The sequence below is a fragment of the Podospora pseudoanserina genome, chromosome 1 (assembly GCF_035222485.1).
Source record: "Podospora pseudoanserina strain CBS 124.78 chromosome 1, whole genome shotgun sequence".
In the NCBI taxonomy this organism is placed as follows: Eukaryota; Fungi; Ascomycota; class Sordariomycetes; order Sordariales; family Podosporaceae; genus Podospora; species Podospora pseudoanserina.
The window spans coordinates 1,272,226-1,297,262 of NC_085920.1; the positions used below are offsets into that span (position 1 = coordinate 1,272,226).

At 52.2% G+C, this 25,037-nt stretch overlaps 12 protein-coding genes across 12 annotated transcripts; 8 read left to right on the top strand and 4 right to left on the bottom strand.

Moving 5' to 3' along the window:
* Nucleotides 1-117: 117 nt before the first annotated feature.
* On the top strand, nucleotides 118-1,365 carry QC764_103460 (uncharacterized protein; the record flags this gene model as incomplete). The annotated part of the gene is made up of 1 exon (XM_062941578.1): nucleotides 118-1,365. One exon carries the CDS (start codon nucleotides 118-120, stop codon nucleotides 1,363-1,365), a length of 1,248 nt encoding a protein of 415 aa, XP_062804448.1.
* A 2,172-nt stretch (nucleotides 1,366-3,537) lies between these two features.
* GCN5_1 (histone acetyltransferase) lies at nucleotides 3,538-4,806 on the bottom strand (the record flags this gene model as incomplete). Its single annotated transcript, XM_062941579.1, has 2 exons — nucleotides 3,538-4,587; nucleotides 4,672-4,806. The coding sequence occupies 2 exons, from the start codon at nucleotides 4,804-4,806 to the stop codon at nucleotides 3,538-3,540; spliced, it is 1,185 nt and encodes a 394-aa protein (XP_062804449.1).
* Nucleotides 4,807-5,106: 300 nt separating this feature from the next.
* On the top strand, nucleotides 5,107-5,600 carry rad1_1 (checkpoint clamp complex protein Rad1; the record flags this gene model as incomplete). Its single annotated transcript, XM_062941580.1, has 3 exons — nucleotides 5,107-5,379; nucleotides 5,441-5,495; nucleotides 5,555-5,600. The coding sequence occupies exons 1-3, from the start codon at nucleotides 5,241-5,243 to the stop codon at nucleotides 5,598-5,600; spliced, it is 240 nt and encodes a 79-aa protein (XP_062804450.1). The 5' UTR covers nucleotides 5,107-5,240.
* A 97-nt stretch (nucleotides 5,601-5,697) lies between these two features.
* Nucleotides 5,698-6,729, top strand: rad1_2 (checkpoint clamp complex protein Rad1; the record flags this gene model as incomplete). The annotated part of the gene is made up of 1 exon (XM_062941581.1): nucleotides 5,698-6,729. One exon carries the CDS (start codon nucleotides 5,698-5,700, stop codon nucleotides 6,727-6,729), a length of 1,032 nt encoding a protein of 343 aa, XP_062804451.1.
* Nucleotides 6,730-6,946: 217 nt separating this feature from the next.
* Nucleotides 6,947-7,449, top strand: QC764_0004350 (uncharacterized protein; the record flags this gene model as incomplete). Its single annotated transcript, XM_062939762.1, has 2 exons — nucleotides 6,947-7,058; nucleotides 7,112-7,449. 2 exons carry the CDS (start codon nucleotides 6,947-6,949, stop codon nucleotides 7,321-7,323), a joined length of 324 nt encoding a protein of 107 aa, XP_062804452.1. The 3' UTR covers nucleotides 7,324-7,449.
* On the bottom strand, nucleotides 7,431-7,924 carry QC764_103482 (uncharacterized protein; the record flags this gene model as incomplete). The annotated part of the gene is made up of 4 exons (XM_062941582.1): nucleotides 7,431-7,504; nucleotides 7,559-7,631; nucleotides 7,719-7,831; nucleotides 7,885-7,924. 4 exons carry the CDS (start codon nucleotides 7,922-7,924, stop codon nucleotides 7,431-7,433), a joined length of 300 nt encoding a protein of 99 aa, XP_062804453.1.
* Nucleotides 7,894-8,985, top strand: QC764_103485 (uncharacterized protein). Its single transcript, XM_062941583.1, has 2 exons — nucleotides 7,894-8,147; nucleotides 8,223-8,985. Exons 1-2 carry the CDS (start codon nucleotides 8,123-8,125, stop codon nucleotides 8,891-8,893), a joined length of 696 nt encoding a protein of 231 aa, XP_062804454.1. The 5' UTR covers nucleotides 7,894-8,122; the 3' UTR covers nucleotides 8,894-8,985.
* Nucleotides 8,986-9,201: 216 nt separating this feature from the next.
* On the top strand, nucleotides 9,202-10,984 carry QC764_103490 (uncharacterized protein). Its single transcript, XM_062941584.1, has 2 exons — nucleotides 9,202-10,307; nucleotides 10,371-10,984. Exons 1-2 carry the CDS (start codon nucleotides 9,714-9,716, stop codon nucleotides 10,737-10,739), a joined length of 963 nt encoding a protein of 320 aa, XP_062804455.1. The 5' UTR covers nucleotides 9,202-9,713; the 3' UTR covers nucleotides 10,740-10,984.
* Nucleotides 10,926-13,901, bottom strand: QC764_103500 (uncharacterized protein). Its single transcript, XM_062941585.1, has 3 exons — nucleotides 13,134-13,901; nucleotides 12,200-12,928; nucleotides 10,926-12,144 (listed from the first exon to the last, which is right to left on the bottom strand). Exons 1-3 carry the CDS (start codon nucleotides 13,183-13,185, stop codon nucleotides 11,009-11,011), a joined length of 1,917 nt encoding a protein of 638 aa, XP_062804456.1. The 5' UTR covers nucleotides 13,186-13,901; the 3' UTR covers nucleotides 10,926-11,008.
* Nucleotides 13,902-16,932: 3,031 nt separating this feature from the next.
* Nucleotides 16,933-19,920, top strand: QC764_103510 (uncharacterized protein; the record flags this gene model as incomplete). The annotated part of the gene is made up of 1 exon (XM_062941586.1): nucleotides 16,933-19,920. The coding sequence occupies one exon, from the start codon at nucleotides 16,933-16,935 to the stop codon at nucleotides 19,918-19,920; it is 2,988 nt and encodes a 995-aa protein (XP_062804457.1).
* A 123-nt stretch (nucleotides 19,921-20,043) lies between these two features.
* QC764_103520 (uncharacterized protein) lies at nucleotides 20,044-24,041 on the bottom strand. The gene is made up of 3 exons (XM_062941587.1): nucleotides 21,450-24,041; nucleotides 21,169-21,375; nucleotides 20,044-21,112 (listed from the first exon to the last, which is right to left on the bottom strand). Exons 1-2 carry the CDS (start codon nucleotides 21,726-21,728, stop codon nucleotides 21,271-21,273), a joined length of 384 nt encoding a protein of 127 aa, XP_062804458.1. The 5' UTR covers nucleotides 21,729-24,041; the 3' UTR covers nucleotides 20,044-21,112; nucleotides 21,169-21,270.
* Nucleotides 21,977-23,889, top strand: ARO8_1 (Aromatic/aminoadipate aminotransferase 1). Its single transcript, XM_062941588.1, has 2 exons — nucleotides 21,977-22,789; nucleotides 22,845-23,889. The coding sequence occupies exons 1-2, from the start codon at nucleotides 22,320-22,322 to the stop codon at nucleotides 23,764-23,766; spliced, it is 1,392 nt and encodes a 463-aa protein (XP_062804459.1). The 5' UTR covers nucleotides 21,977-22,319; the 3' UTR covers nucleotides 23,767-23,889.
* Nucleotides 24,042-25,037: the final 996 nt, after the last annotated feature.

The window sequence follows — 25,037 nt, forward strand, 5'->3', positions numbered from 1 at the left end:
CCTCGACATCACCATCATCATCCCGAGTGGTAATAAGTCCAAGGGACACATTCGATTGGGGAGGTACACTCACAAACACCCACAAAACGCCGTCAGACAGCAGCAATTTGGCTCAAAATGGCGCTCACATATCAGCAATCAAAACTGGTCAAGGACACCATCCCGGCTCTCCGAGAGCACGGTGAGAAGATCACGACCATCTTCTACAAGAACATGCTTCGCGACCACCCGGAGTTGAACAACTACTTCAACAGCGTCAACCAGAAGAATGGCCGGCAACCGCGTGCCTTGACCTCTGTCATCCTCAGCTTCGCCTCCAACATCAACCACATCAGCGAGCTGATCCCCAAGTTTGAGCGCATGTGCAACAAGCACTGCTCTCTCGGTATCCAGCCTGAACACTACGAGATTGTCGGCAAATACCTGATCATGGCCTTCACCGAGGTGCTTGGCCCAGCAATGACACCGCAGGTGCACTCGGCTTGGGAGAAGGCGTACTGGTTGTTGGCCAAGATGCTCATTGGGCGGGAGGCGCAGCTTTACAGAGACTTTGAGTCGTGGAGCTCATGGCGCAAGTTCAAGATTGACCGGGTGGTGCCAGAGACGGAGGATATCTACTCCTTCTATCTCGTGCCACAAGACGGCAAGAAGTTGCCCAAGTTCTTCCCAGGACAGTACATCTCTTTGCGGGTGAACGGCCCGGAGGGCTATCTCCAGTCAAGACAGTACTCGCTCAGTGAGGCGTGGAAGCCTGACTACTACCGCATTACGGTCAAGAGGGATGAAGGCGCCAGGTATTCCAACTCGGTTTCACAATCGTACTTTCATCCTGGTGTTGTGTCCAACCTCTTGATCGACTCGATGCCCGCTGGCACCATGGTCGACGTTTCTCACCCCGCCGGCGAGTTCTTCCTCGACACCAACAACTCCAGCAACGTCCCCATCGTCCTCATCTCGGCCGGTGTCGGTGTTGCGCCCATGGTCGCCATTGCCAACGAAGTCGTTGCGACACAACCCAACAGGCCAATCTCGTGGATCCACGGCTCCAGGAAATCGGTACCGTTTGAGGAGCACATCACACACCTGAGACGCACCAACCCCAACTTCCACACCAATATCTTCAAGACACACCTTGCCGGGAGCGACGTGGTGGGGGTAAACTACAACTACGACTTCCGCATGGACCTCGCCAAGGTCAACCCCGACGACCTCCACCTCAACCACGGCGGCACCGAGTACTTCATCTGCGGTCCCGAGCAGTTCATGCTCGAGATGTCAGATTACCTCAAGAGCCAGGGCGTGCTGACCCAGCGCGTCCATTTTGAGCTCTTCTCGACTGGTGACCTTGCGTTCAAGCACCAATGAGTGTGAGCTTTTCTCACGGAGATGACGGACGACGACGACGACGAAGCGGAGTTATCCCCCTTTGTGACATGCCGAGATGATGCTCGCTTTTTAGCATCCCGATCTTTTCTTTTTGCGGGCTGAGGAGAGTTCCTTGGTCAGTCTGCTTCAGGCAGGACCGGAGCAGAAAGCAACATTTCCGTACATACATACATACACGTACACACATATTTGTACTGACAAAGGAGGAAGAGAAATGGGGGAGAGAAGAGAAGAAAGAAGAAGAAAAAAAAGCACGTTTTCGATACCCAGGGCCATTACATAATCTATCTATGGAATCCTTTTTCTCGTCTTGGCTGGCGTTCCTGGAAACCGGTTTTTTTTTTTTGAGGGAGGCGGGGGGAAGGGGGTTTGTTTTCCGTACACATTGTTTGTCGAAAAAAAATTGCGCGTGGTTGTCTTTCGTTTTTTGCTGTATAAAATCTCAGGGGTGGTTTGGGGGAGGGTGAGGGATAGGCATGGGCTGCATTGAAGAGATAAGGTGTAGCGGTTTTTTTTTATTACGGGGAATACTATCAAACTTTTTTCCTTTTTGGAGGGTGACGGGGAAAGGTGGGCATGATGGTGTTTTGTCTTTTTTTTATTTATTTTTTTGGATTTCTTTCTGTTTATGTGTGTGTGTGTCGTTTTTGCAATGTTTTCAGAAGTTGGTCATTGTCATCATCATCATCATCATCATCATCATCATCATCATTATATCTAACTTAATTCTGCATTCATCTCAACACTTGGTGTCTGAGATAGGGGAGGGAGCGGGGTTGCTTTCGTTGTACATAGAGAATTTTTGGCCAGCACACGGCAGGCAAAAAGGGGGTGGTTGTTAGTTTGTATATATATACACCTGTCCCCTTTTGTACCTATCTGGGGCTTTTACTGTACTCGCTGTTGTAATGCTTGATACTCACTCGCACTCTGTACATGATGAGTATGGTGATACATGTCGGTTTGTGTTATCTATTTCGTCTCATGTGGTGTTTTGTTTTCACCGCTGGGCGGCTCCAAGTGTCTGGTTGCTGGGAGAGGAGGTTTATGCAGGGTGCATAATTAATATTTTTCTTGAATAAACCCTTCTCATTGTGTATCATCTCTGTATGACAGTCGCCGCACGGACCATATTTAGCCGGTTGTGCATATTTCCGAGGATAACTGTTCATCCAGCAGGAAGATGGATATTGACAACTCTTTTACTGAGCTGGTGTTGGACTACGATTTCTGGAGTCTTTTTTCTCTTTTCGGGCTAATTTGTTTCTGATCCATCAGGGCTCTTTAATCGAGATCACGGCGGAGGGTGAGGCTAGGGTTAAGGGCCCATCAATTAGGTATCTTTGATGTATGGTCGTATTCCAAACAGCACTCTCCCATTTGTTGTCCATCTCCTTCCCGGCACGCAGTTGGGAGACGGGACAGAAATAACCCCCCCAGCTTGGGTGTTGCACTGTACATATTTATCTTGATGTGTTTCCTATAAACAAACAACTAGAGCAGATAACACCTCGCAAAACAAAGACAATTCATAGCATCTCAATACCATGTGCCCTTACCAAAACAAAATTCTCCAGACATACATACACACACATTTGCCACCCTATACCTGCCCAAAGCCTGACCCTGATAACCGCACAAAAAAGAAATAGATATCCTGCCCCAACCACCCAGCAAATAAAACGCCAAAGACATAACACAACCCTGAACCCCCAAGCTCCTTAAATAATGCTGATAAATGGGTCACTGATTTGCTCAAGACGCCTATCTCCTGGCAACTTTCCGTTGACGCGTAGAGCGACGCTTGGTATCCTACACCGCTGACTGCTGCTCCCCTTGCTTCTCATCCGCATTACTGAGCTCCAACGCCTTCAGACTTGCATCGCACATTGTGACATCTCCGTCGACATCTTTGGGCAGACGGCTCTCTCGAGGTGGCTGTTGCTCCGGCTGTTGCTCCGGCTGTTGTTCCGGCTGCTGCCCCAACTGCTGCTGCTGACCCTCTTGCTGCTGCTGCTGCTGCTGCTGCTGTGAAGATGCCGATGCCGACGCTGCCCGAGCTGCAACAGTACTGTTCCTCGAACTAAGCCTTGTCGGTGGGCGACCCCTCCCACGCTTTGGCTTTTGCTGCTTCTGTGGCTTCGCGCCCAACTAAGACTCGAGATGTGACCACTCCGGGATAGCACGGATCTGCGCCCACATGAACTTCTCCAGCTTGTTCGCGCACTTGGCATACGGGGTCGTCTCGTTGTTGTATTTCCTGCAGTTGTCAAACACCAGCTTGGCGTCCTTGATGAAGTCCTCCGGCGTGGCGTACTGGTCGGCCTCGAGCTTGGTCTCCATTGTCGAGAGGTCCATCGGCTCCTTGATCACGTCGTAGTAATCTGCCACCTCATCTCTATTGACGGGCATCAAAAACGGCCAGGCAGACTGGTGGTTCTGGAGATCGTTGAGGAGATGCAAAAGCTGGTTGTAGTTCGGACCGTGGCGGGGCTGGCGGGCAAGTTCGTCCATGTCGGGAGACCAACCGCTGGCGCGGATGGCTTCTATCGACAAGGGGTCTATCGGGGCAACGCCGTTCTTCTGCCATTGCTTTGGTGGCTGGTGAATGATGTGCGACTTTGAGTAGGCCCGAATCTTAGCCTGGACACATTCTTTTTGCTTGAGTAGCATGCGACCCATCTCCAAGTACCGGATGCGCGGCAGCATGGTGCACTGCATGATGGTACCCCCTTCATAGTCCTTGATATAACCCATCCATATTGACTTGTCGAGCGTGATTTCCTTCGTAAACCCTTGTTTCTTAAAATAGCCAATAGCATAGTTATCAGCGTAGGTCAGGAAGTGCATCACATCCGAGGTCGCCTTCACATAATCTTTAAGATGAGACATCAAATGCGCGCCGTAGCCTTTGACTTGTTGATCCGAAGAGATGGCGCAGAATACGATTTCGGCAAACTTGCGGCCCTTGAACGGCCGGTACGTGATGCCTCCTACCACTTCCAAAGGCTTCTTCACAATGGCTATCGACAAATGGGTTCGGTCGTACACGAGGCGCGCAATGTAGTCCTTGGGCATTTTCGGGAGCTGCTTCTGGAAGATACATTTCAGGCCGGTAAGGATAATAAGACTCTCGCGCTCGTTGTCGTTGTTGACCACTCGGAACTCGATCTCGCCATTGCGCTCTTCGATTACGGCTGGCTGAGGGGTCAGTTAGCATATTTCTTATGGCACGTAGACAGCCCCAGGACAGGAAGGAACATAAAAAGCAAATAGTGAAAATACCTTTTCCGGAAAGGGGATTGCCGGAACCTTGAGGGGCTTCTTCTCGGGCTCGACTGACTCGTCGACCTTGACGCGCTTCGCCGCCGTGGGAGAGGTCGGCTCATCGGTCGCTTTGCGCTTCGTGTCCTTAGCCATGTTGCGCGCGGCGATTCCGGGATGAAAGCGAGTGAAGGCTGTATATGGGCGACGGCTCAAGCTGTCAAGCTTCTGGCGCCATTCATTTCGATGGCAAGCGCCGGGGATTGATGGAAGTTGTCGCGTTGCCGATTGACGATGGCTCCGATGATGATGCGGAGAGAAGTGGATCTCGGTTCTCGAAGCTGCCACTTGCTGCGGCGCCTGGTCCCGGCTGCGACTGCAGGGCTGCCCCACCGACAGGGGGCTGCTGCCTGTGGAGAATGGCATTAGTCCGTTTCGGGGTTCGAACACGTTCCCGTTCTTGAGCTTCAGCTTCACGTCCACTGAAGCTGTCCCAGAGCTGCTGGCACCGACAGCCTATCCGTACAGGCAATCACCAACTCTGCATCCTTCATCTGTCTACTACCACATCTCCAGCACCATCACAGCACATGGATTCTTCACTGCACGAGGTCTGGCAGGCTGCGTCCGGCTCGCCGTTCACCCCCGCCATCGGCAAGGACAACCAGTTTCTCTTGGCCTTCATTCTCCTGGTGCTGGGCTTTGGCCTCAGTGGCGCGTTCGCTCTGAGTATGCTTGCACCCGCAGCTCCTCCGCGCAAACCATCTTGCTAACCCTGACATTGCGACAGACCGGTCTGTAGTGAGCCTCCCAACTTTGGCTGTGCCTGCGTCGTTGTCGCTTGCGTACGTTTTCCACCCACCTGGTCCAGATCCATAGGGATATTCGTTCTAACATCCAAAAGGGTTGGTGTGGTTTACATGTTCTGTGCGGTCGGGGTCTACGTTTAAGATACCCTCGAAATCTGTACCATAATTCTTTCCTTCGCACAAAAGCAATTCGATTCCTGTTTGACATTCCTCGTTTCCACCACCCCCACCGACCAAGATGGACGCACCAGACCCCCCTATCTTCCGAGCCGTTACCAGCTCAACCAGACTTCTCTATCAGCTACTCAAAGCGATCAATTTCACCAATAAAGTCCACGTCGAGATCACCGAGAAAGGAATCCGCTTCTCGACCGACCACGCCAGAGTGATGCAAGGCGTCACCCATTGGGACAAATCTCTCTTTACCTCGTATACCACAAATATTCCCGCCCCCGAAGAATCCAACGGCAACCCCGACGACGAAGACGATGCCCCTCCCCCATCGGTCATATTTCAACTATCCCTACCCGCCCTCTTGGAAACCCTTCAGATCTTTGGCGCCGCCGACGCAGCCGCCCGCCAGGCCAGATCAGACATTGACCCCTACCGCAGCACCAACCTCCGCAACTACCGCTCCGACGCCTTCTCCAACCAGACCCTCGGCATGAGCAACGGCACTTGTTCGCTATCCTACAATGCCGAAGGTGACCCCTTCAGCATCATCCTCGAAGAAGGTAGCGTGAAGACGACCTGCAACCTCACAACCTATGTTCCTGAAATCCCAGAGGACATCCCCTTTGACATTGAAGATTTGGGATTCAAGATCATCACCCAGGCCAAGTGGCTGCTGGATGCCCTGGCTGAACTTGCGCCCGCTTCGCCAGAAAAATTGATAATTACCGCTAGCAAAGCAGCGCCTTATCTCAAGCTTACAAGTGTAGGGGGTGCTTTGGGGAGTGGTGGGATCGATTTTGCGCAGGGAAAGGACTTGCTCGAGACTTTTTCCGTGAGGAAGAAGAAGTGGAGCCAGGCTTTCAAGTTTGATATGCTCAAGGCGGCGAACGAGGCGATGAGGATTGCGACAAAGGTTAGTTTGAGAGGGGATGGGCAGGGGGTGTTGAGCATGCAGTTTTTGGTCGAGGTGGGGGGGGAGGGGGGAGGGGTGTGTTTTTTGGACTTTAGGTTTGTGCCTTATGCTGATAGGGAGGAGGAGGACGACGACGAGACGGAGTGTGAGGAGGGGGAACATGGGATGGAGGTTGATGGGTAGTTTGGCGGTGATGTGGTATGGACGGCTTTGGGCTGTGGCGGCCAATAAAATGGGGGTTTTTGGTAGACAAGGCTGAAGAAGCAATAAAGCTTGGTTGAACCCCACGTCTCAGTCTGCGTTTTGTGGGAGAAAGCATCAAGAAACCTTCTGGTGATTTCTTCCGCAACCCCTTGGGCTTCTATTTGACATTTTAACAGCCTTTCGTTACCAAACAGCAATGGAGATAACTTTGGGTTGTCAGGATGTCGCCAACTCTGGAATCGAATGCTTCAAGTGGACGGACAACCAGACCATCACCTATGTCATGGCGCACGCCAAAGACGGCTTTGGTAGTTTGATTATCCTTTCCACAATATGGGTTACTGACAGCTTCATTTCACAGGCATGAATTTAACAATCGACTCGGACGAAGCCGGGCCACATGTAGCTGCCGTCGTTGATTACGACGGTCCCAACGGGCTGGTGGCGACTGATGGGGAATTCGTAGCGATTGGGTACCAGAAGAGCACGAGCGGGATGCGATTGCATTTGGGTGAGAAGGTGTACACTATGGGAGAGTTTCCGAGGGTGAGGTGGATTCATAAGATTACGTGAGGGTTGGCTTGGGGAGTTGAAGAAGGTCGGTCATGCCAAATAGCAGTTTTCTTTTTCTTTGCTTTTCGGTCACGACGTATTCATTGAAGGGCTTTACCATGTCAGCATTAGGAGGCCGAGTCGCGCGGGGTCGTCTGCGAGGCTTCTTTCATCATCTGGCGGTAACTGTAGTGGTCGTATACTACTTATCCTATCAGAATGATATTCCTTTGTATTTCCGGCAGTATTTCCAAACTCTTCAGCCGGCAGGAAACGTGAGGCTGTGGCACAAGGTCAAGCGAAGCGTTTGATGTGAGATGCCTAGCGCACTCAAGCTCCCGAAATCACACGGTTTTTTAGCTTTGCTCTTCCAAGCAAGAAGTCAAAGTAGCGGGCATAATTGCCAGTCAGCTTACTTGAAGCTTCAAACCACCCCAGAATACCAGGGTAGAGATGACGGAAGATGTGGCGATGGCGGCGTGGAGAAAGACAGTGAGCTTGTAAGATGAATTGATCCGGGTTGATTGGTCTACTACAACTTATTCAGCAGGCTGCATATCTGGTCTAGCTTATGCAATTCACCTAGATGTGTTGATACACACTGAGCCTTGGAAATGAGCATAGGTAGGTGTCGTTCAGGGTGGCAGGCAGCTTCGTGAGGCCACGGTCTAGATCATGCTGCTGATATTCAGGACCAAAGAGTTATAAGAAGGCCCATCGTGCTCACTGGGTCCGATATGAAACCACTACTACTCGCAACCCTCATCAACTCATCAGAATCACATTTTCCCGCCCCCCACGCCCAACCAATTCTGCAATCATGTCATACGTTGAAGCTGCCTCAGGTCAGTACATCTGCTGCACTCCCCAGCTCTGACCTCCCTTCACACTGGGCTTCCAAACTAACCCAGCCACACAAGGCGGAGTTGAACTCTTCAACAAAGTCGTCGACGCCGTCAAGGGTGCCGTCAGTGCCGTCGAAGAAATCCAAGGCTCCGCCATCAGGATCAAGCGCGCGGCAGCCGCCGAGGCTCTCAGCGACCAAAACGAGTTCGCCGTCCGCGAGAACATCATCGCCAAGGCCATCGATGCCGTCCACGAGGTAGCTCCCGGCTGCAACATCCTCATCGTCGCCGACTACGGCCGCGACAAGAAACACTTCAAAGGCGAGTGGAAGACGCAGCCCAACATCGAGCTAGAGCTTCCCAACGGCCAGTCTGCCTTGTATCGTCTTTATATGTTCAACTCTGGCAAGTACGACCGCCCGATGGGCCCGATCTGGGAGGCGAACTATATTCAGTACCGGGGTGCCCATGGTGGGGATGTCAAGAGGGAGACGCCGGTTGGTTGCATGTACTTGACGTTTCCGGATGGCGATGGTTTGGATCCGAGTGCTGAGGATATTGAGGAGGAGGCTGATGATGGTGAGCCGATCCCGCCTGAGGGGGATGGGCAGGAGACGGAGCAGCCTGCTGCTGAAGAAGAACCGACCCAGGAAGAGCAGCCTTCAGAGGAAGCTGAGCAGCCGGCCGAAGAGGAGCAGCCGGCAGAAGAGCAGCAGCCTACCGAGGAGGGTGCTGAGGAACAGTGAGAAGTCGCTGTCGCTGAATATTAGCTGGTAGAACCCATGACTAGTACTGGAATTAGCTTATGCTCTATGAATAAACTTCTGGTTTTGCTTGTTTGTCAACCTCGACGTCTATGATGTCTGGTTCAAGGGCCGTCGCCTACCCTAACCCTTGAAGGTGAAACGAACCTGAAGTGGCCCAAGCTTGAGACACCAAACTGAACATCTTCACAATCCTCAAACCACCACTACAAGCTTGATATTAGCAAGCTGTTTGCATAGTCAGGGTTGCCAAGGGTGTATCTATATCTCATTGTATCATGTAGTCATAAGCACCATGAAACTTGGTCTTGAACAAGCTGAACTCCAAACCTCCTGCTTGCCCCGCTCTGACCTAGCTCCAAACCAGCATGAGTGTGATCAAACAGATGTGACGGCCGCGACCTGGAGATCGACTCGCCGCCAGTCTGTCCGCCTTTCTGCCTGTTGTGAAAGTAAAAGCTATAAAAGGTCATCGACTATCTGTCTTTATCAGCAGCCTCGCTCCTAGGTCGAGTCGTGCAGCACAAGAAGCTTGACCAAACACCAAGACGTCAGGTACCCCGCGATTGCGCCCCCTGTTCGAGCTCCCCCCTTTTTGTACTACCTGTAGCATCATCCCTACCCCGCAGTTCCCAAACGCGGACAACCACCACCACGACGAGTAACTACAACCTTCAAACCACCAACCCTTCCAATCCCAACGTCCCAATCCTCCTTTCTGTACTCCAGTATCCTCTCTCTTCACCTTATCCCAAGCATCACCGAAACCTCTCCGCCAGCATCCCAACCCCAGCCTTCCAAAATGGTCGAACGCCCCAACAAACCCTCCTCCCTCGTCGCAACCCCCGGCCTTCCCCCCCAACCAACAGTCAACTTCTCCGACGACAACTCCCTCGTCACCGCCACCCTCCCCACCGGCGAGTCCATCACCGTCCTCCTCTACGGCGCCACCGTCATCTCCTGGAAGGACTCCTCCTCGACAGAAAAGCTCTGGCTCTCCTCAGCCGCCAAGCTTGACGGCACCAAGCCCGTCCGAGGCGGCATCCCCCTCGTCTTCCCCGTCTTCGGGCCCCCTCCCGCCGATCACGCTCAGACCTCCTCCCTCCCGCAGCACGGCTTCGCCCGGACGTCCAGGTGGGAATTCCTCGGCAAATCCACCAGCGAGAGCTCGGGCGATCAGCAAACGGGGGACCTGTCCGTCAAGCTTGATTTCGGCCTCTCCAGCGCGGCGGACGGGCTGGATCCAAAGGGCAAGGCGGCATGGCCGTTCAAGTTCAACCTGATCTACAGCGTGACGCTGAACAGGAGGGATCTGACGACGAGCTTGGTGGTGACGAATGATGATGAGAGGGCGTTTGATTGCCAGGTTTTGATGCATACTTATCTCAAGGTTAAGGTACGCTTCTTTATTCTTCCCGTCTGAAACAGGAGAGAAACGCTGACAATAATGGAAAAACAGGACATCACAAACGTTACCATTTCCGGCCTCGACAGCTCATCCTATGTCGACAAGGTTGACGCTGCCTCGACAAAGACACAGTCGGGGGAGATTAGGATTGAGGGCGAGACGGACAGGGTGTACACCGCTGATGGGCCGGTGACTGTGTCCGAGGGCGGCAAGACTCTCTTTACCGTCACGAGGGACAACCTCTCCAACGTGGTTGTGTGGAACCCCTGGGTCGAAAAGGCCAAGGGCATGGGTGATTTCGAGCCGAAGGATGGGTACAGGGAGATGCTCTGTGTTGAGCCAGGGTCGGTAGGCGGCTGGCAGACGCTGGAGAAGGGGGATGCGTTTGAGGGAGCGCAGACGATCGCTTTGGGGGCTTGACTGAGGGCTGTTCTCTGAGAGTAGAGAACGATGATATGACCGGATGTGATGATGAATTCAGCCATGTGATTTTCTTTTTGGGAAGACGATGTGATGTTTGATTTTGGTGTGATTTGGTGTTATTTCTAGACAAGTATAAAACACGTTCTAGCAAACTGATCATTGTTCAAGAGACATGGTGCAAGCCATTGCAAGATAGGTAAAACATAAAATCAAATTCTATCAAGCAAAAGACATGAAACGATATCCAAAAGACGTCTATAAACTGATCATTGAAATCCCCGCGAAGGCCCCCCCAGGTAACTAGCCAAGCGGACATCGTTTGCGTGCCACTGCAGCGCCTCCCGCATCTTCTGGCCATACGCCTGCTCCTGAGCCTCCAGCTGCAGCTCCTCTGGGGTCGCAGACTGCTCTTCCCCCTTTTCAAAATCACTAGGCCCAAACCCAGGCTGGCTGGAAAAACTCAGCAGCCCCAGCTTCTCCCCCGTCCAGAAAACCAAGTCATTGTTATTGACCTGGGCTTCGCCACCACTGGACAAAGCCGCGGCCCTTGTTGCAAGCAGCTTCCGCGCCAGGTCACCCGAGCCAGGCATCGAGGCAAAAATTGACGGTCCCTCCGTTCTCTCGCTATGTCCAATTCTGTGCCGGCGCACCTCGGTGAAGCCGTCGCGTTCGAACCACTTGATGTACCCCATGCCATCTGCCACGGCAAGGCAAGAGCCGTGGTTGACGACGGACATTAGTTTGGAGCGGGCACATGTCTGCCGGTTTCTGGCCGGCTCTCCCACAGGTGGTAGGCCGTAAAGCTCCAGAGATCCCTTTGACTTGTACTCGCCGCATGCGATGAGGGTTCTTCCCGGGGCAGATTTGGACTTTTCCACTTGCTCCAACGAGAGGCGTGCCTGGCGGCGGGCTTGAGAGTCTTCGTAGGAAAAGGGGTAGGGTAGCGATGTCATGCTGCAGAGATTGGCGCCCGAGTAGACTGTTCCTTTGATGCGGGAAAATTGGCGGCGGTCGTAGTGCAGGATGCTCTTGAAGCGACCGGCGACGTAGATGTCGTCGGATAGGCTGCTGGGCTGGCCTTCTACTGGGAGGTGGAGGATACTCACAGGACCTGGCTGTGCAAGGGGGACGTAAGGGGGTAGAGGCGAGTCGTCAAATAACTGTCGGTATGGATCTTGGCTGATGTCTTCGAGTTGTACTTTCGTCCCGTCAAAGGCATCTATCGTGTCAACAATATCGGCTCGAGGGGGGCTTCTAGATCGGTAGTCATGAAGGTGAAGGCCGAGGCTTGTGCCGACAGTGAGAGGAACGGCCGAGTTGGCGGCTGATAAAGTCGCGATAGACCATGGGAATGTCTCACGGTGTATGACTGACAGTGTGGGTAAGTCGACCTCGATAAGGTCTGATACAGGTAGTTGTTAGCCAGTTTCAACCGAAGAAAGTTGGTGACTACTTACTTTGCTGTACCGCAAAAAATGCCCTGTGTCTCTGGCTATCCACGCTCACACACTCAGTGACGCCAGAATCTATCTGATTAGATCTGGTCTTGGGACCGGCAAACAAGATGCCCGGTCGGCTACGGGCAACAATGGCACCTCTTTTCGTGGCAGAACCGCCACTGACATGCCAGAGGCAGACACTCCCATCATCTAGGGGAGAGACTGCCAGTACCTTTCCGTCCAGACGTTCTTCGCCGTCGGGATAGTACAAAGCTACCCCCCTGGTCTCCACAAAATCGGCTGCTGACCTGGACTTGGTTCCAGTGCCATGAGCGTATGGCATCTGAAACCACGACACAACTATCGGGCCTTGCCGGCGTATGTATTCATCATACCAAGAGACCTGCTCATCAGGGAAGATTGGGTCCCAATTGGCCGTGATGCGAACTCGTTCTCTCTCTAGACGTTGCGAACTGCTGAGGCGGTCCCCGTCTACTTCTGAGCCAGAGATGCACTTTATCCAAGAGTCTTCATTTGCCTCTCCAGCTTCTTCTGACGGAGCCCTCACACCGTTGGCGGCTTGGAGGAGGGCAAAGTTGAGATTTTGCAGCCGAAGACGACTACGTAGCGAAGAGAGATAGGACGAGTCTCGCAAACATCTTGCGCGCCAGACGACATCATCACGAGCAATTTTGCTGAACTCGCGGGAGACGCGTTGGACGGGGACAAGTTCTGGTGGCTCAAGAACTGCAATTTCTTAGCTTCAGGTCAGGGAGAGAGGGAGTGAGGTCTTGAAAGAGAAAATGCGATAGAACCACGTCAATTCTTCAACCCTCGTGGTAACTTTGGCCTGGCCTGCATAGCCGGATCTGGAGAGCTGGCCGGGTTGTCCACGGCATTGGCGGGGAGGGTGGTGGTGAGCAGCTTGGTAGAAAGTGGACCCTGGACTTACATGACAGTACATGGAGCAAAAGCTCCTTAGGCAAGCTCCCCAAACTTGCCATGACTTCGAGGCTTTCAAATATAGAATGCCTTGGACAAACAACTCCCCTCCAAAAGAATGAAAACTAGACTAGCATCTAGGAGAATGGGCGCTTGTGGAAGGGCATGAATGAGGCGGGAAAGAAACAGCTCATTGCACAAGGGAAGGGAGGCATCCTCAAGTGCTTGTGCAACGGGTTCACAGAGACAGGAGAGAGGTCTTTGGGGCGTAGGACTTTGTTCCAAAGCATCGAAGCTTCAGGAACAAGCCCTCCTGCCCCAACCTAATGCGAACCAGTCTCCCCCACCTGGGCTCGGGAAGTGCCAGGCCCAGACCCCACAACCCCGCTCGGCGTGATACACCTTCCCACACCACCCAATAGATAAGCCCTATGCCGATCACCCTGCTCGTCCGATAAGGCACCTGTCACACAATGAGGCTGCCGCAGCACACTATGCCCGATTCGGCCAATAATTCAATCCAGAAGATTTTCTTATGACGAAGTCTCTTTCAACGTCGTTCGGTTTTCTCACATCAGACGGCCTCAGTAGAAATTTGGTGTGACATCTACTGCCGCGAGAACAGCACATGTTACCGCACGGGTGTGTCATGAAGCGTGGGATTAATTGCGCGGTCCTGCACCGCTGCGTTCCACAATCGAGCTATTAGCAGCGGACCCCCAAATGAAACGATTCCGGCTGGCCTTCAAGGTTCCTACTGCGAGGTGCGCCTGTGATGTGGGGTCTGATGTTGGTGAACTGTGATGAGCTTGGTGATGCGGATATGTGCGGGAGAGTGCGAGGGAGAGTGTGCAGGAGAGCCAGTTGCTGCCTTGGCCCGCGGCAGGCCGCTCGTGTTACTGATGGCCTTCATGCAGGCATCACATGCTACACCCAAAGGCCGATATATAGGTATGTTTGAGAGGTACTGCCGCAATACTATATGTATGAAGTCGTTGGATGGCCCTTGTGATCCACTGCCATGCTGATGCCGCACAGCACCGGTTCTTGGGCAATAGCCAAGCAGCCAGGTAAACAAACCCCTTTTCATACCGATGCAATGGGTATGGATCTTTTATCATCCCCTCACTCCAGGTGTGTGTGCTGGCCTTTGCCTTGAATGCAAATCCTTGTCTTTGACTCATTTCCTGCTTTTTGTTTTTGTTTTTTTGCCTTTCTTGCCCGCCCGTCTTTGATAGCATCGTGTAGGTACCTAGACACTATATTTTATACCCACGCTTTGATCACAGACACTGTGAGCTTAGAGAATGTCTATTACAAGTTCAGATCATTAAGGAGACAGTGCCTAGATAAAGTCGGATAATATTATGCATAGGCTCAAGATCTGAGCTTATACATACCACTCCCCGAACATCGGATTGATTCTATATTCTCTATTTGATCTTAGATAATAGCTACTATAAGCTTAGATGTCATCTTTAATAAGTTTAGCATGTAGGGGTATCTCTATCACAGGCTCGGAGGTTACTGTGTATAAGTGTAAAATCTAAGCCTACAAATACTGGTACCGAGCACAAAATAGACACAACATGTCATATCCAAGCTCAGATAATGTCCTTGATGAGCTTAAATTGTAAGTGTAAGGTGTCTGTTACAAGCTTGGGTAATCTTATGCATAAGCTTAGACAGTGAGGGTGCAAATCTTCCTTGTGCTTTAGCTGTGCAGAGGAAGATGAGAGATATCTATTTACATGTGTGCTGAAGGGATCTGCCCTCTGGGCCTTATACTGTCTAGCCAGACAATGACTTCTACAAATTCAAAATACAAATGTACTACGTCTTCTTCACCATCATCCACTACCCAGGGTTCCTCTGCTCGCGGTTGAGTTGGCAAAAGACATTGTTGCCACGAGTTCTATTTGTGGGTGGGCTCCTCGGTGGCTATGTTTGCGATGATTCTATGGAAGTTATGCTCCGGTGGGTGAAAGTCCGGAATCTGGCGAAGGTAAGAGTAGTTTCTCCTTGAATCCTGTTCAGTTTGCTAGTGCATAGCTCTCTGCCTGTTCTGAAGGGTAGTGAGCACACTTGGTGGGCTTTGCTGGTTGTCCTTGATTGCAGCGTGGTGGATCCCGGCGTCAGCGGCGCCCAGATTCGGACTTCCCCCTGTGAGAGACTTGAGGAGAGTTGATTTTCGTGTATCTCTCATGGCAGTGGCCAAAGGGCTGATCTTTGTGTTCTCTCTGTAGGAAGCTTGATTGAGGACATTGAATTTTTCAGAATGGGACGGGGTGTCTTTGGCTTAGGTAGGTAGCTTGGTGAGCCTTAAAATTTCTCTGGGACGAGATGGTTTCCATTTGGGATGGAAAAAGAAGGGGTGTATGATAGCTTGTTGACTCTGGAAAGTGGTGGGAGCTTGTGCCAGTACTGTGATGATAAGTAGCTGATGCAGTCGGGAATTTATTCTGCTCCTGCTTGGCAATTTTGAGAAACTTGTAGATCAATGTGGGTATTTTCTCACTTTCAAGTGAAGAAGTTATATATCTGTGAATGTATGTGTCAAAGCCGGACAGTCATGGTGGAGTTGCCAGCGCTGCCTTCCATGATGCAAACCTTGATATTTGCTTCACAAGTGGAGTTAACGTCCATTGTAGAATTGAAGCCAAAAGCAGTAAATGGAAGTATCCCGGGCAGTGTGTGCAAGAAGTATTACAGTTTTGACGCAAACGAATCTCAGGGTAGCCAGGCCGTGCATCTGACGATACGGAGATGATACTCTGCGCAAGGAAGGGATGTGCACGGACCAGATTCAGGGGCTTGTTGACTTGGCTGTTAGGAGAGTGGTGCAGAAAGCGGTCCGTTGCCTGGATGTCTGTGTTACCTGCGGTATTAAAGCTCATGATCTCCTCTGTGTATGTGATCTCACCTTGACATTGGAAGGCCCTAGGCGGAAGGGCCTGGCTCATTGCCAGTGTGGGGGTACCGAGCAAGAAAATGTGCTCCCTAGGGGAGACACCTCGAGAACGAGGGGTAGTTACCGACTGAGTTGCTCCGGGGGTACTTCGAAGGGCACAGTTTGCTCTTTGGAAGTTCGAGATATCCTGTCCTCTCCCCCCATTCCATACCAAACCCTGCTATCCTCTCCTCTCCTCTCTTCTTCTCTTCCTCTCACGCAACCATTCCTCAACTTTCCAACAGCTGATATCGAACAGAAACGACTGACCCAGCACCCTTTGATCCAAGTGGTTGATATTCTTTGTGCGCTTCCTCTCATCAACAACGTCGTTTGTGCCTGCGGTTGGCGCTCCTCCAGAGCACGGGCACAAAAAGCAGCTGTGAGGATCCAGGTATGTTGCTCCTTCGGGCCCATCCCCTCACCAAGGCCATCAAAAATGCGAACTTGGGCATCAGAATATTGGCCGCAATTGCTACTTTTTTGGAAAAATGTGTGTTGCGGCTTGTACTGCGGCTCATAACGCGGCTTGGGCAGCTCCTGATGCCCTACTGCACCTTCTCAGTTATCCTTCACTCAACCTTCCCACTTTGCCTCGACCAATGACGGTTGCCGATTTCGTCAACAGCGCAATTGCTAACTCAGACTGCGTCGCAGCTTCCGCCGGATCTGTACCCTCACGACTTCCTCTTCTGTGGTTCAACACTTCCGCTGCAGCATCATCTCTGGCAACCTTCCAATTGTGAGCAGCTGAGGTACGTTCATTTCTTTTGCTCTGGTCGCCCTCGTGTCCGTCTGAAAGCATCTCCATTTTCAAGAATGAGAACTGACTGGGCTTCGACCTCAGAAACCACCGAGCATGATCGGAAAGGACGGCCCAGGCGCTGAGGCCATGCCCTCCAGGGGCCATCCACCACCTGAGGTTTCAACCGTCATCGTCCCACCTGGACCAGCCCCCAAAAGATCAATCACCCCCAAGGGCACACTGTTCACCAATCTAGGCGAAGCCCATCTAGCCATCACGGCCAGAGTGGCAGCCAAAATCGCCGGTCAAGCTGTCCCTGCTTTGCCGGTCGTCACTCCTTGCCAGTCACCGACTGCGCCTCTTCATGAACCCCGTCCCAAAGACAACTTGCCGCTGGCGTCACACATGGAGTTTGTCAAATCTTCCCACCTTGCCAACGGACGTTGCTTGACTGGCTATGCTCCCAACGTATCGATTGCTGAGAAGGAGCACGAAGAGGGTTCGCAAACCTCTCCGACATCATCTCCCGCCACGATCCTGTCCAGTCATTATGACGATTTCAACCCTGATCTTGACTGGGTACATGGTCCCGGTCCAGAAATATGCTCAAAGCGCCGGACCAGAGAGACCGGAAGCACAGTTGAAAACATCTATCGACAATACCTCCCTTCGGAACCTTCGACCGTCAAGCCTCAGTCTGTCGCCCATACTTCACCGCCCACAAACAGAGCGCATCCTCAGTCGCCGGATAGGGGAAATGGGAATAGCAACAATGACCACTACATCTCGGCTCGTTCTCTGACCAACCACCCATCCAAGCCTAACCATGTCGACGATGGCACCCATCCGAGTAAGCAACGTCGCAAACTGTATGATACAGCTGGCGATGCTCCCAGCGTTCCTCTCCCGGAGCTGCCAGTTGCGAGGCGCTCTGTCCGCTACTACGACAGTCATCTCCATGGGTATGATGATCCACCAACTCCGTCGGGGATGTCAGTTTCCAATACTCAAGTGCTACTTGACAGATACAGTGATCACAGTCAGCTGGCTCAAGATGAAGGCTTTTCAGAAGAAGCCATAGTTGCCGGGGCCTCACCAAAGAGCGAGCCTGACGGCACTGAGTTGGAGCTGTCATCACACAGCGCCCATGAACGGCTGAAGGAGAGGCTTGACAGGCTACACTACGCATGCAACGCTGGTCTCGCCGAATATTCTACAGGCGCGCTTACTTCGGAGTCGGACGAAGACCCATTCAAGTACGATCGCAAGTCTTACCACGCGCTCCTCCAGCCAGTTCGAGAAAGGGAAGTAAGCCTAGCCCTCCAGCAGTTGACTGGCATTACCGAATCAGCGACGCCAGTGGACGAGATGCCACAGGAGTCTGGACAGTCTGTCTTACAGAGCAGAAACCCATACCTGAACAGACTGCAGTCCTACAAGACTCCAGAAGCTGAAGACGCTTGGGAGGATCAAGAAGATCCAAACGAAATCAAAATTACGGTTCAACGTCGCCCTTCTAGTTTCTCACCAGCCCCTCAGCCCGAACTTCCAACTCAGAGCCGCAACTTGACTCAGGACTGGAGGACCAGTTACTGCAATGACCATTTCCATCAACCCCAGAGTGAAGGCGGTGACTGGGAAACAGTAGGAACCAATGTGGGAGGTCAGTTTGGCAGCAACCTTGCATGTGCCTCTGGTAGTGGTCTGAGTGGAAACCCGGCCCTCAAGATCACCAGTGACAGCATTGCGAACTACTCAGACTGCAGTTCCTTTGGCCCATCCCAATACGATGCCTTCACGTCTACTGAGCGAATTCTCCAGCATCCGACAGCCGATCAGAATCCCACCGACCAGCTGTTCAGAAACATAAAAGACACAGGGCGCCCGGTTTTTCTCCCAAAGCCACAAGTAAATCGTGCTAATGGATATCCCTTGGACTCAGTTCGACATTTTACAGATGCAAATACCACAGCAAGCGGTTCTACAGCTAGAAGCGCTCTGCTCGAGAAGATCAGTGCTCGTCTGCGTCGAAATAAAGAACAGCAGAAGAGCGGCAACCCTTTCCAAGTGCTTCCGAACACTTCGGTGCCTCATCTTTCTGATGTTTATGAGCTGGAGGACATGGGCCCTGACCAGCGTGCCATCAACAACGGGGTTGAAGCCCTCGGTTTGAACAAGGAAAATCGACTTACGCCTCCTAATCAAGAATCGAGTCTCATGGCGAAGGGATCGCCCACCCTTTTCAGCTTCCCACTCATCCCATTACAGGAAGCCGTGAAAAAGCAAGCCATCAGACGGGCAAGTGGAGAAGACGATTTGACTTTGACCACCACCAGAACCCGCCAGGACTCCAGTGTTTTGTCTTCCAGAGCCACGCAGAGAACTACTCCGCCAACGCCCTGTACGGCAAAGCCACAGCAATACTCGCCTCCTACTCCTAGTCTCGCAAGACCTCCTCCCACGCATCTTCGCCGGCCCACGGGACTAGGGATCCCTGATACTGCTACGCCATACCCTGCATACCAGATGAACAAGGGCTTTGATGGAGACGAACAAAATCTTTCCACGGCTTCACCCCTCAGCAGCGGCAGTCCTCCCATCTACGGACGAGCAGTTTTCCCTCGCTCCTGCAGAAATATCTTTGGCGATGCGCACGCAGACCCTCCTCGAAAATCCACAAGAAGCAGCTATGGGTTTCCAGTCATGTTGCGCAGGTCAACCCACAAGAGAAAGACGACCCGTGAGAAGAGAGATGCACTCCGGCAACCAGGGGAATCCCCAAAGCCCGGCCCGGTTGTCGATCCGGAGACAGCAGATGCCTTCGTTTTGTCTGGCGAAGATGCGTATATCTCATGGGACAATCAAAGAAAGCGTCGACTGTTCTACTATGGTGCGCTCGCCGTGTGCATTTTCCCCTTCCTGACCTTGTTGGTTTACCATGGGGCTTTCGATCCTTTTCTTGTCTGGTGGACAGAAGGCGAGGTACGCCGGATGACTCGCAAACAACGTCACGTTGTGGCTATTGTTGGAAGCACCATCGCAGCTGTTTGGCTTGCTGCCATTGCCGTGGTTGTTACTCTTCTTGTCAGCACAAAGACTTGAGTAGTGGTATCATACCTATGAGCCACTTTGTACTCGTAATCAGCGAGTTTGTTTGCATCGGAAAATTTGGAGGATCTTTGGGGAGATTTCTTGACAGTTCTTGGTCAGGTTCTGTGTCTCTTTTCGTCATCTTTGGCATGAGTGTCATGGAAAGAAGGAGGAATTTTGTGACAGCGAAGCTGGTAGCTTTGTGAGGTGGATGGCCTTTTGTTTGAGCTAACTCGAGGTACATGTCTGGCAACAAGGTGATTTTGGTGTTGTTTTGCGGATTTTGGAGGCTGTATCTGCGGTGGCGCTATGATGAACATGGTGGAGTTTATGGGAGGTGTACAGCAACGTTTTCGAGATGTCAAGAGAGGTCGGGCTATCGACTTGTGAAGCCCTGCTCTCATATGATCAGTCGGCCGGAGTTTCTCTTCAGCATTTCTCGCTTTTTCGCATTCCCCTGTCGACCGGTACACAATATCCAGCAGCTGTTATTTGTCAACATTTTATTACCGGCCTCCTGAGACGACACAAGGGCGCCATGTCAGTTACGTTCGGCTCCTATCGGCTCCCGTTTTTCATTTTCCTTGAACCAGCAGCGGTTTCAGCAACAGGTCTGGACAGAGTCATTTTATATCCGGAGGAAGGCCATGGATATGGGATTGCAACCACAGGTTGAGAGTTGGGTGTTTGGGCATTTATTTGGGGGGGATAGGGAAGGATTTGGCGGGAAAAAGGATGGTATGGAACCAACACGGACATATTTTGTCTCTTTTGTTAGGGATCGCAAACAAGCGCTGTATTCATTTCAGTTTGTGACGTGGCGGTGTTTTCTGTTGGTTATGTGCCGTTGTGTTTTTCGTTAATTTCTTCCTCTTGCTTGTTCTTGTCGTTCACGGTCCTGTTAGGGCCCAGAACTAGATTATTCCTCCTGTTTCATGGGATCTTGAATCGGGGACACACTGGACATATAGGGGGATTTCATGTTTCATCGGGCTCGTTGCTTTCTGAATGTGTAGGCCTTTGCATTCTTTTGGCGTGTTTGAATTTGCGATGAGTTTTGTTTGTACAATTAGGCAGCTTTCTGCCGGGGACATGGCATGTTACTCGAGATATGGTCGACAGCTTAGTCAAAACATTCTTGTAAAACTCTCGGATCCATACAAGATTTGTTTCTGACTGTTTGGTATCAAGCGCTGTGTGCTAACTGATGGTGATGTTAGTATCTGCAAATGTTTTTTAGACTGAGGGAATGAATCCTACCTAGAAAGCCAATCTATCCATGAACCTCTGATCTACCATTTACTCTCTTGCCATTTTATATTTTATATACCTTTTCCCCCTCTCCCCTGAGCTATACCAGCTTCAAAAAGCGGGCTGCAAAAACGCCCTAATCGTCTTGACGGCATCACCGTCGTTCTGCCTGAGCAATTCTGTTGCCCTGGCCTTGCTGACCTCGAATTCGGCGACCTGTTTACTTCACCATTAGCTCCCCTTCCTCTTTTTTTTTTTTTTTTTTTGGGTGTTCGTGTAGGTTGACCAACCAAAAGCGAGACGTCGGCCGCATCAACCTTGACTTTGCTCTTGGCTGACGCCTCGACGGGGGGCTTCTTCTCCGAGACGGCCGAGACAGAGTTCAGGGCGTTGGTCGCGGCTGCTTGGTCGACTTGGGTGGAGGTGTTGTCGGTGGTGTTGTTGGAGTCGAGGTTGGAGAGGGCGGCTGCTGCTTTGCGGTCTTCGGCTGAGGCGGCGGGTTTGGAGGTTGTTGTTTCGATGTCGTCTGTTGCGCCTTCGTGGATTGTGGGGGGTTGGGGTTCGGCCATCTTTGGGGGAATTGGGAGGTGGTGGGTTGGGGATGGGCATATAACGGGAGAATTTGATGGTGATGGTGTTGATGGTGTTGATGTCGGGCAGGATGGATTAAGCAATGTGGGGTTGAGGGGCAGCTTTTGGAGGTTGAGGGGCGCTTGGCTGGATTGGGGGGTTAGGGGATCCGCTCTTATTCAGAGGGGGGAGGGGAGGTGATTGGTCGATTTTGGGAGTGGGGGGGGTTTTCTTTGTTAGGAACGGAGCAGACCCTGGTACCCTTGTGACGATCATTCTTGGGTTTTGAGAGCACAGAAGAGGTCAGATTTCGCTTTCCGGGAGGGGGATGAGTCAATTCAACTTTTGGGGATGAGCTGAGAAAGAGCAACACGGATTTTTTTGGTCTACGTGGAAGGTTCTTTGGGTATATATTCCCACACAACTTTTGGGTTTTTTCTTCCTGGATATTCGACTCCAACGGCGGCGGTCTTTTTTTGTTCGTTTGACAACGGACGGTTTTTGGTGGTGGGGCCAAAAAAAAGAAGGTTTCGAGAAGCATTAACTATACGGCACTTCATACTCGCTCACCACTCAAACCCCACGGCGAGATGAGCTCAACAACACCACAGTGGACTCCCGACTCGTGGAGGTCAAAACCCGTCAAGCAATGCCCCCAGTACCCCGACCAAAAGGCCCTTCAGAAGTCTCTGGCTGAGCTCAAGAAGTTGCCCCCCATCGTCCACCCGAGGGAGATTGTCAAGCTCAAGGAGCACCTTAGGGATGTGGCTCAGGGCAAGGCGTTCTTGCTGCAGGGTGGTGACTGTGCTGAGCTGTTTGACTACTGCCAGCAGGATGTTATTGAGAGCAAGATCAAGCTGCTTTTGCAGATGAGTCTTGTGCTGATTTGGGGTGCTGACAAGAGGGTTGTGCGGATTGGGCGTATGGCTGGGCAGTATGCGAAGCCGCGGTCGAGTCCGATGGAGATGGTTGATGGGAGGGAGGTTCCTTCGTTCAGGGGTGATATCCTGAATGGGTTCAGTGTTGATGAGAGAGAGCTGGACCCTAACCGCTTGGTCAAGTAAGACTCACCTTTCCCTGCCACTCTCACAAGTTGATGCTAATGCTTACCGCAGGGCTTACCACCACTCGGCTGCCACGCTGAACTACATTCGTGCTGCCATCTCTTCTGGCATTGCGGACCTGCATCGCCCTCTGGACTGGGGTCTCGGCCACGTCCGTGATCCCGCACTGAAGGCCAAGTACCAAGAAGCTGTCGACTTCCTTACGGACATGCTCCGCTTCATGCAGACCATCGGTGCCGACAAGTCCCACAATCTCGATACCGTCGATCTCTTCACCTCCCACGAGGGTCTGTTGCTGGAATACGAGCAATCCCTCACCCGTCTCCTCGACACCCCTTCCGCTCCCGGTACCCCCAGCAAAAAGGAGTACTACGACACATCAGCCCACTTCCTCTGGATCGGCGACCGCACCCGCCAGCTCGACCACGCCCACGTCGAGTTCTTCCGCGGCATCGCCAACCCCCTCGGCGTCAAAATCGGACCTACCACCCCCGCCTCCGACCTGCTGGACATGCTCCGCACCCTCAACCCGGACCGCGAGCCAGGCAAGATCACGCTCATCACCCGCTACGGCGCCTCCAAGGTCGCCAACCTGCTCCCCGCGCACATCCGCGCGGTGGAGGATTCGGAGTACAAGCAGACGGTTGTCTGGCAGTGCGACCCCATGCACGGCAACACGCAGTCTGTCAGCGGGGGGATCAAGACCAGGAGGTTCAGCGACATCTTTAGCGAGCTGCAGCAGACGTTGAGGATTCACAAGGAGCAGGGGAGTTATCTGGGGGGTGTTCACCTGGAGCTTACGGGGGATGCGGTGACGGAGTGTTTGGGGGGGAGTGAGGGGCTGGATGAGGATGACTTGTCGACGAATTACACGAGCTTTTGCGATCCGAGGTTGAATGAGAAGCAGGCGTTGGAGTTGGCGTTTTTGGTGGCGGATCATTATAGGTGTGAGAGGAAGGAGAAGAGGGCGTAAGAGTGGGTTTTGGTTGGGATTGGGGGTTCAAAAGAAAAGTTAGGGGGTTAGTGGTAATTCGGCAATTTTTTCTCGTTATATGCTTGTTAGAACTGTCTTTTGAGGTACGTTGACTATATTTTGAGGCTTACGGGTTACTTTGAAGACATATGTCTTGGATATCTTCAATACCTTCGATGCATAGTCAACTGATTTGCCACCTCTATGTCCCTTTCCTATCTGGCAAGTCCTCATTTACGGCGATCGTCAGATCAACTGCTTTTCTTACTTTTGATATATTATGAGGCTTTTCTGGACACCGTAGACAGGGCTGGCAGCATTGCCGGCGTGGGTCATTCTTTGTAGCCAGTCCTGGTCCGGCACGTGGCTGTCAGGTTTTTACACTGTTGATGATGGGCGGACAGCGCGAAAATAGCGAGTGAACCACCGAGAACCGTCGTGATCTTTATAGATCATCTATGGCTGTTTAGGAGTGTCGGTATTGTATTGCCGGAAGTATGCCGTGGATAACAGCCATTGCCCTGCTGTGTTTCGTCAACTCCAGGCATACAGTTCAAAATAGGTGGTGATATGCACGTCAGGTTGTCAAACCATATTGTCAGCCCCAGACGTCTGGTTGTCTCGGTGCTCGCCAGAGGCAATTGGAAAAGACAGCACATACAAGCATGCAACACTCCCAAAATTCGAGGCGGCCAATGGACGTGATGGTCCCGGTGACAGGAGCCAATCGCCGAGGGACTGGATCACCATCGTTGCTGTTGCGCCGCTCGGGTAAGGGTAGATGGACAGCGGGAGGGGAAGCCTCGTGCTCTGGCTGGTTGGAAAATCAACAGAGATTTCCATCACGGTAGCCAATCTGGGCTCTGAAGGGTCCTTTTTTACAACCGCCGTCTCCGCCTGGATTTTGTGTTGTTGATGGTGGTTGGAGAGGTTTGGGCTCTGTTCAACCTCGGGGCTCTGCTTGCCCCAGTTGAGCGCCCGGGTCTATCAGTGGCCTGTGGGCAGGCTTTCTCGCACCAAAAGTCACCTGCGTTGGGGCACGTGCATGGCGCTCGCTGAACCTGGAACATCCTCTCCTCGCCTGCCCCAGCTCATCACCACCTTGCAGGCTTGCATCGTGACATTGGAGATGGCATGGAGGTTTCCTCCAGCTCGTGGCACTAGTGCTGCAGGTGCTTGAAGTGTGCAATTTGCCGCATTCATACCTGCCGCCTCCCGAAGACAGCAAGCACACCGCCGAGCACCATGATGTATTTTTTCCACCATCGTCG

Bases quoted from the DNA above. Each gene is read 5' to 3' on its own strand.
- QC764_103490 (XM_062941584.1), top strand. From the start codon at position 9,714: ATGGTCGAACGCCCCAACAAACCCTCCTCCCTCGTCGCAACCCCCGGC. The intron at 10,308-10,370 runs GTACGCTTCTTT...ATGGAAAAACAG, and splicing joins ATACTTATCTCAAGGTTAAG to GACATCACAAACGTTACCAT.
- QC764_103520 (XM_062941587.1), bottom strand. From the start codon at position 21,728: ATGGCCGAACCCCAACCCCCCACAATCCACGAAGGCGCAACAGACGAC. The intron at 21,376-21,449 runs GTTGGTCAACCT...TGAAGTAAACAG, and splicing joins CGGCCGACGTCTCGCTTTTG to GTCGCCGAATTCGAGGTCAG.
- QC764_103485 (XM_062941583.1), top strand. From the start codon at position 8,123: ATGTCATACGTTGAAGCTGCCTCAG. The intron at 8,148-8,222 runs GTCAGTACATCT...CAGCCACACAAG, and splicing joins ATACGTTGAAGCTGCCTCAG to GCGGAGTTGAACTCTTCAAC.
- ARO8_1 (XM_062941588.1), top strand. From the start codon at position 22,320: ATGAGCTCAACAACACCACAGTGGACTCCCGACTCGTGGAGGTCAAAA. The intron at 22,790-22,844 runs GTAAGACTCACC...TGCTTACCGCAG, and splicing joins GACCCTAACCGCTTGGTCAA to GGCTTACCACCACTCGGCTG.
- QC764_103500 (XM_062941585.1), bottom strand. From the start codon at position 13,185: ATGGCAAGTTTGGGGAGCTTGCCTAAGGAGCTTTTGCTCCATGTACTG. The intron at 12,929-13,133 runs GTAAGTCCAGGG...AAGAAATTGCAG, and splicing joins TTTGCTCCATGTACTGTCAT to TTCTTGAGCCACCAGAACTT. The intron at 12,145-12,199 runs GTAAGTAGTCAC...TACCTGTATCAG, and splicing joins ATTTTTTGCGGTACAGCAAA to ACCTTATCGAGGTCGACTTA.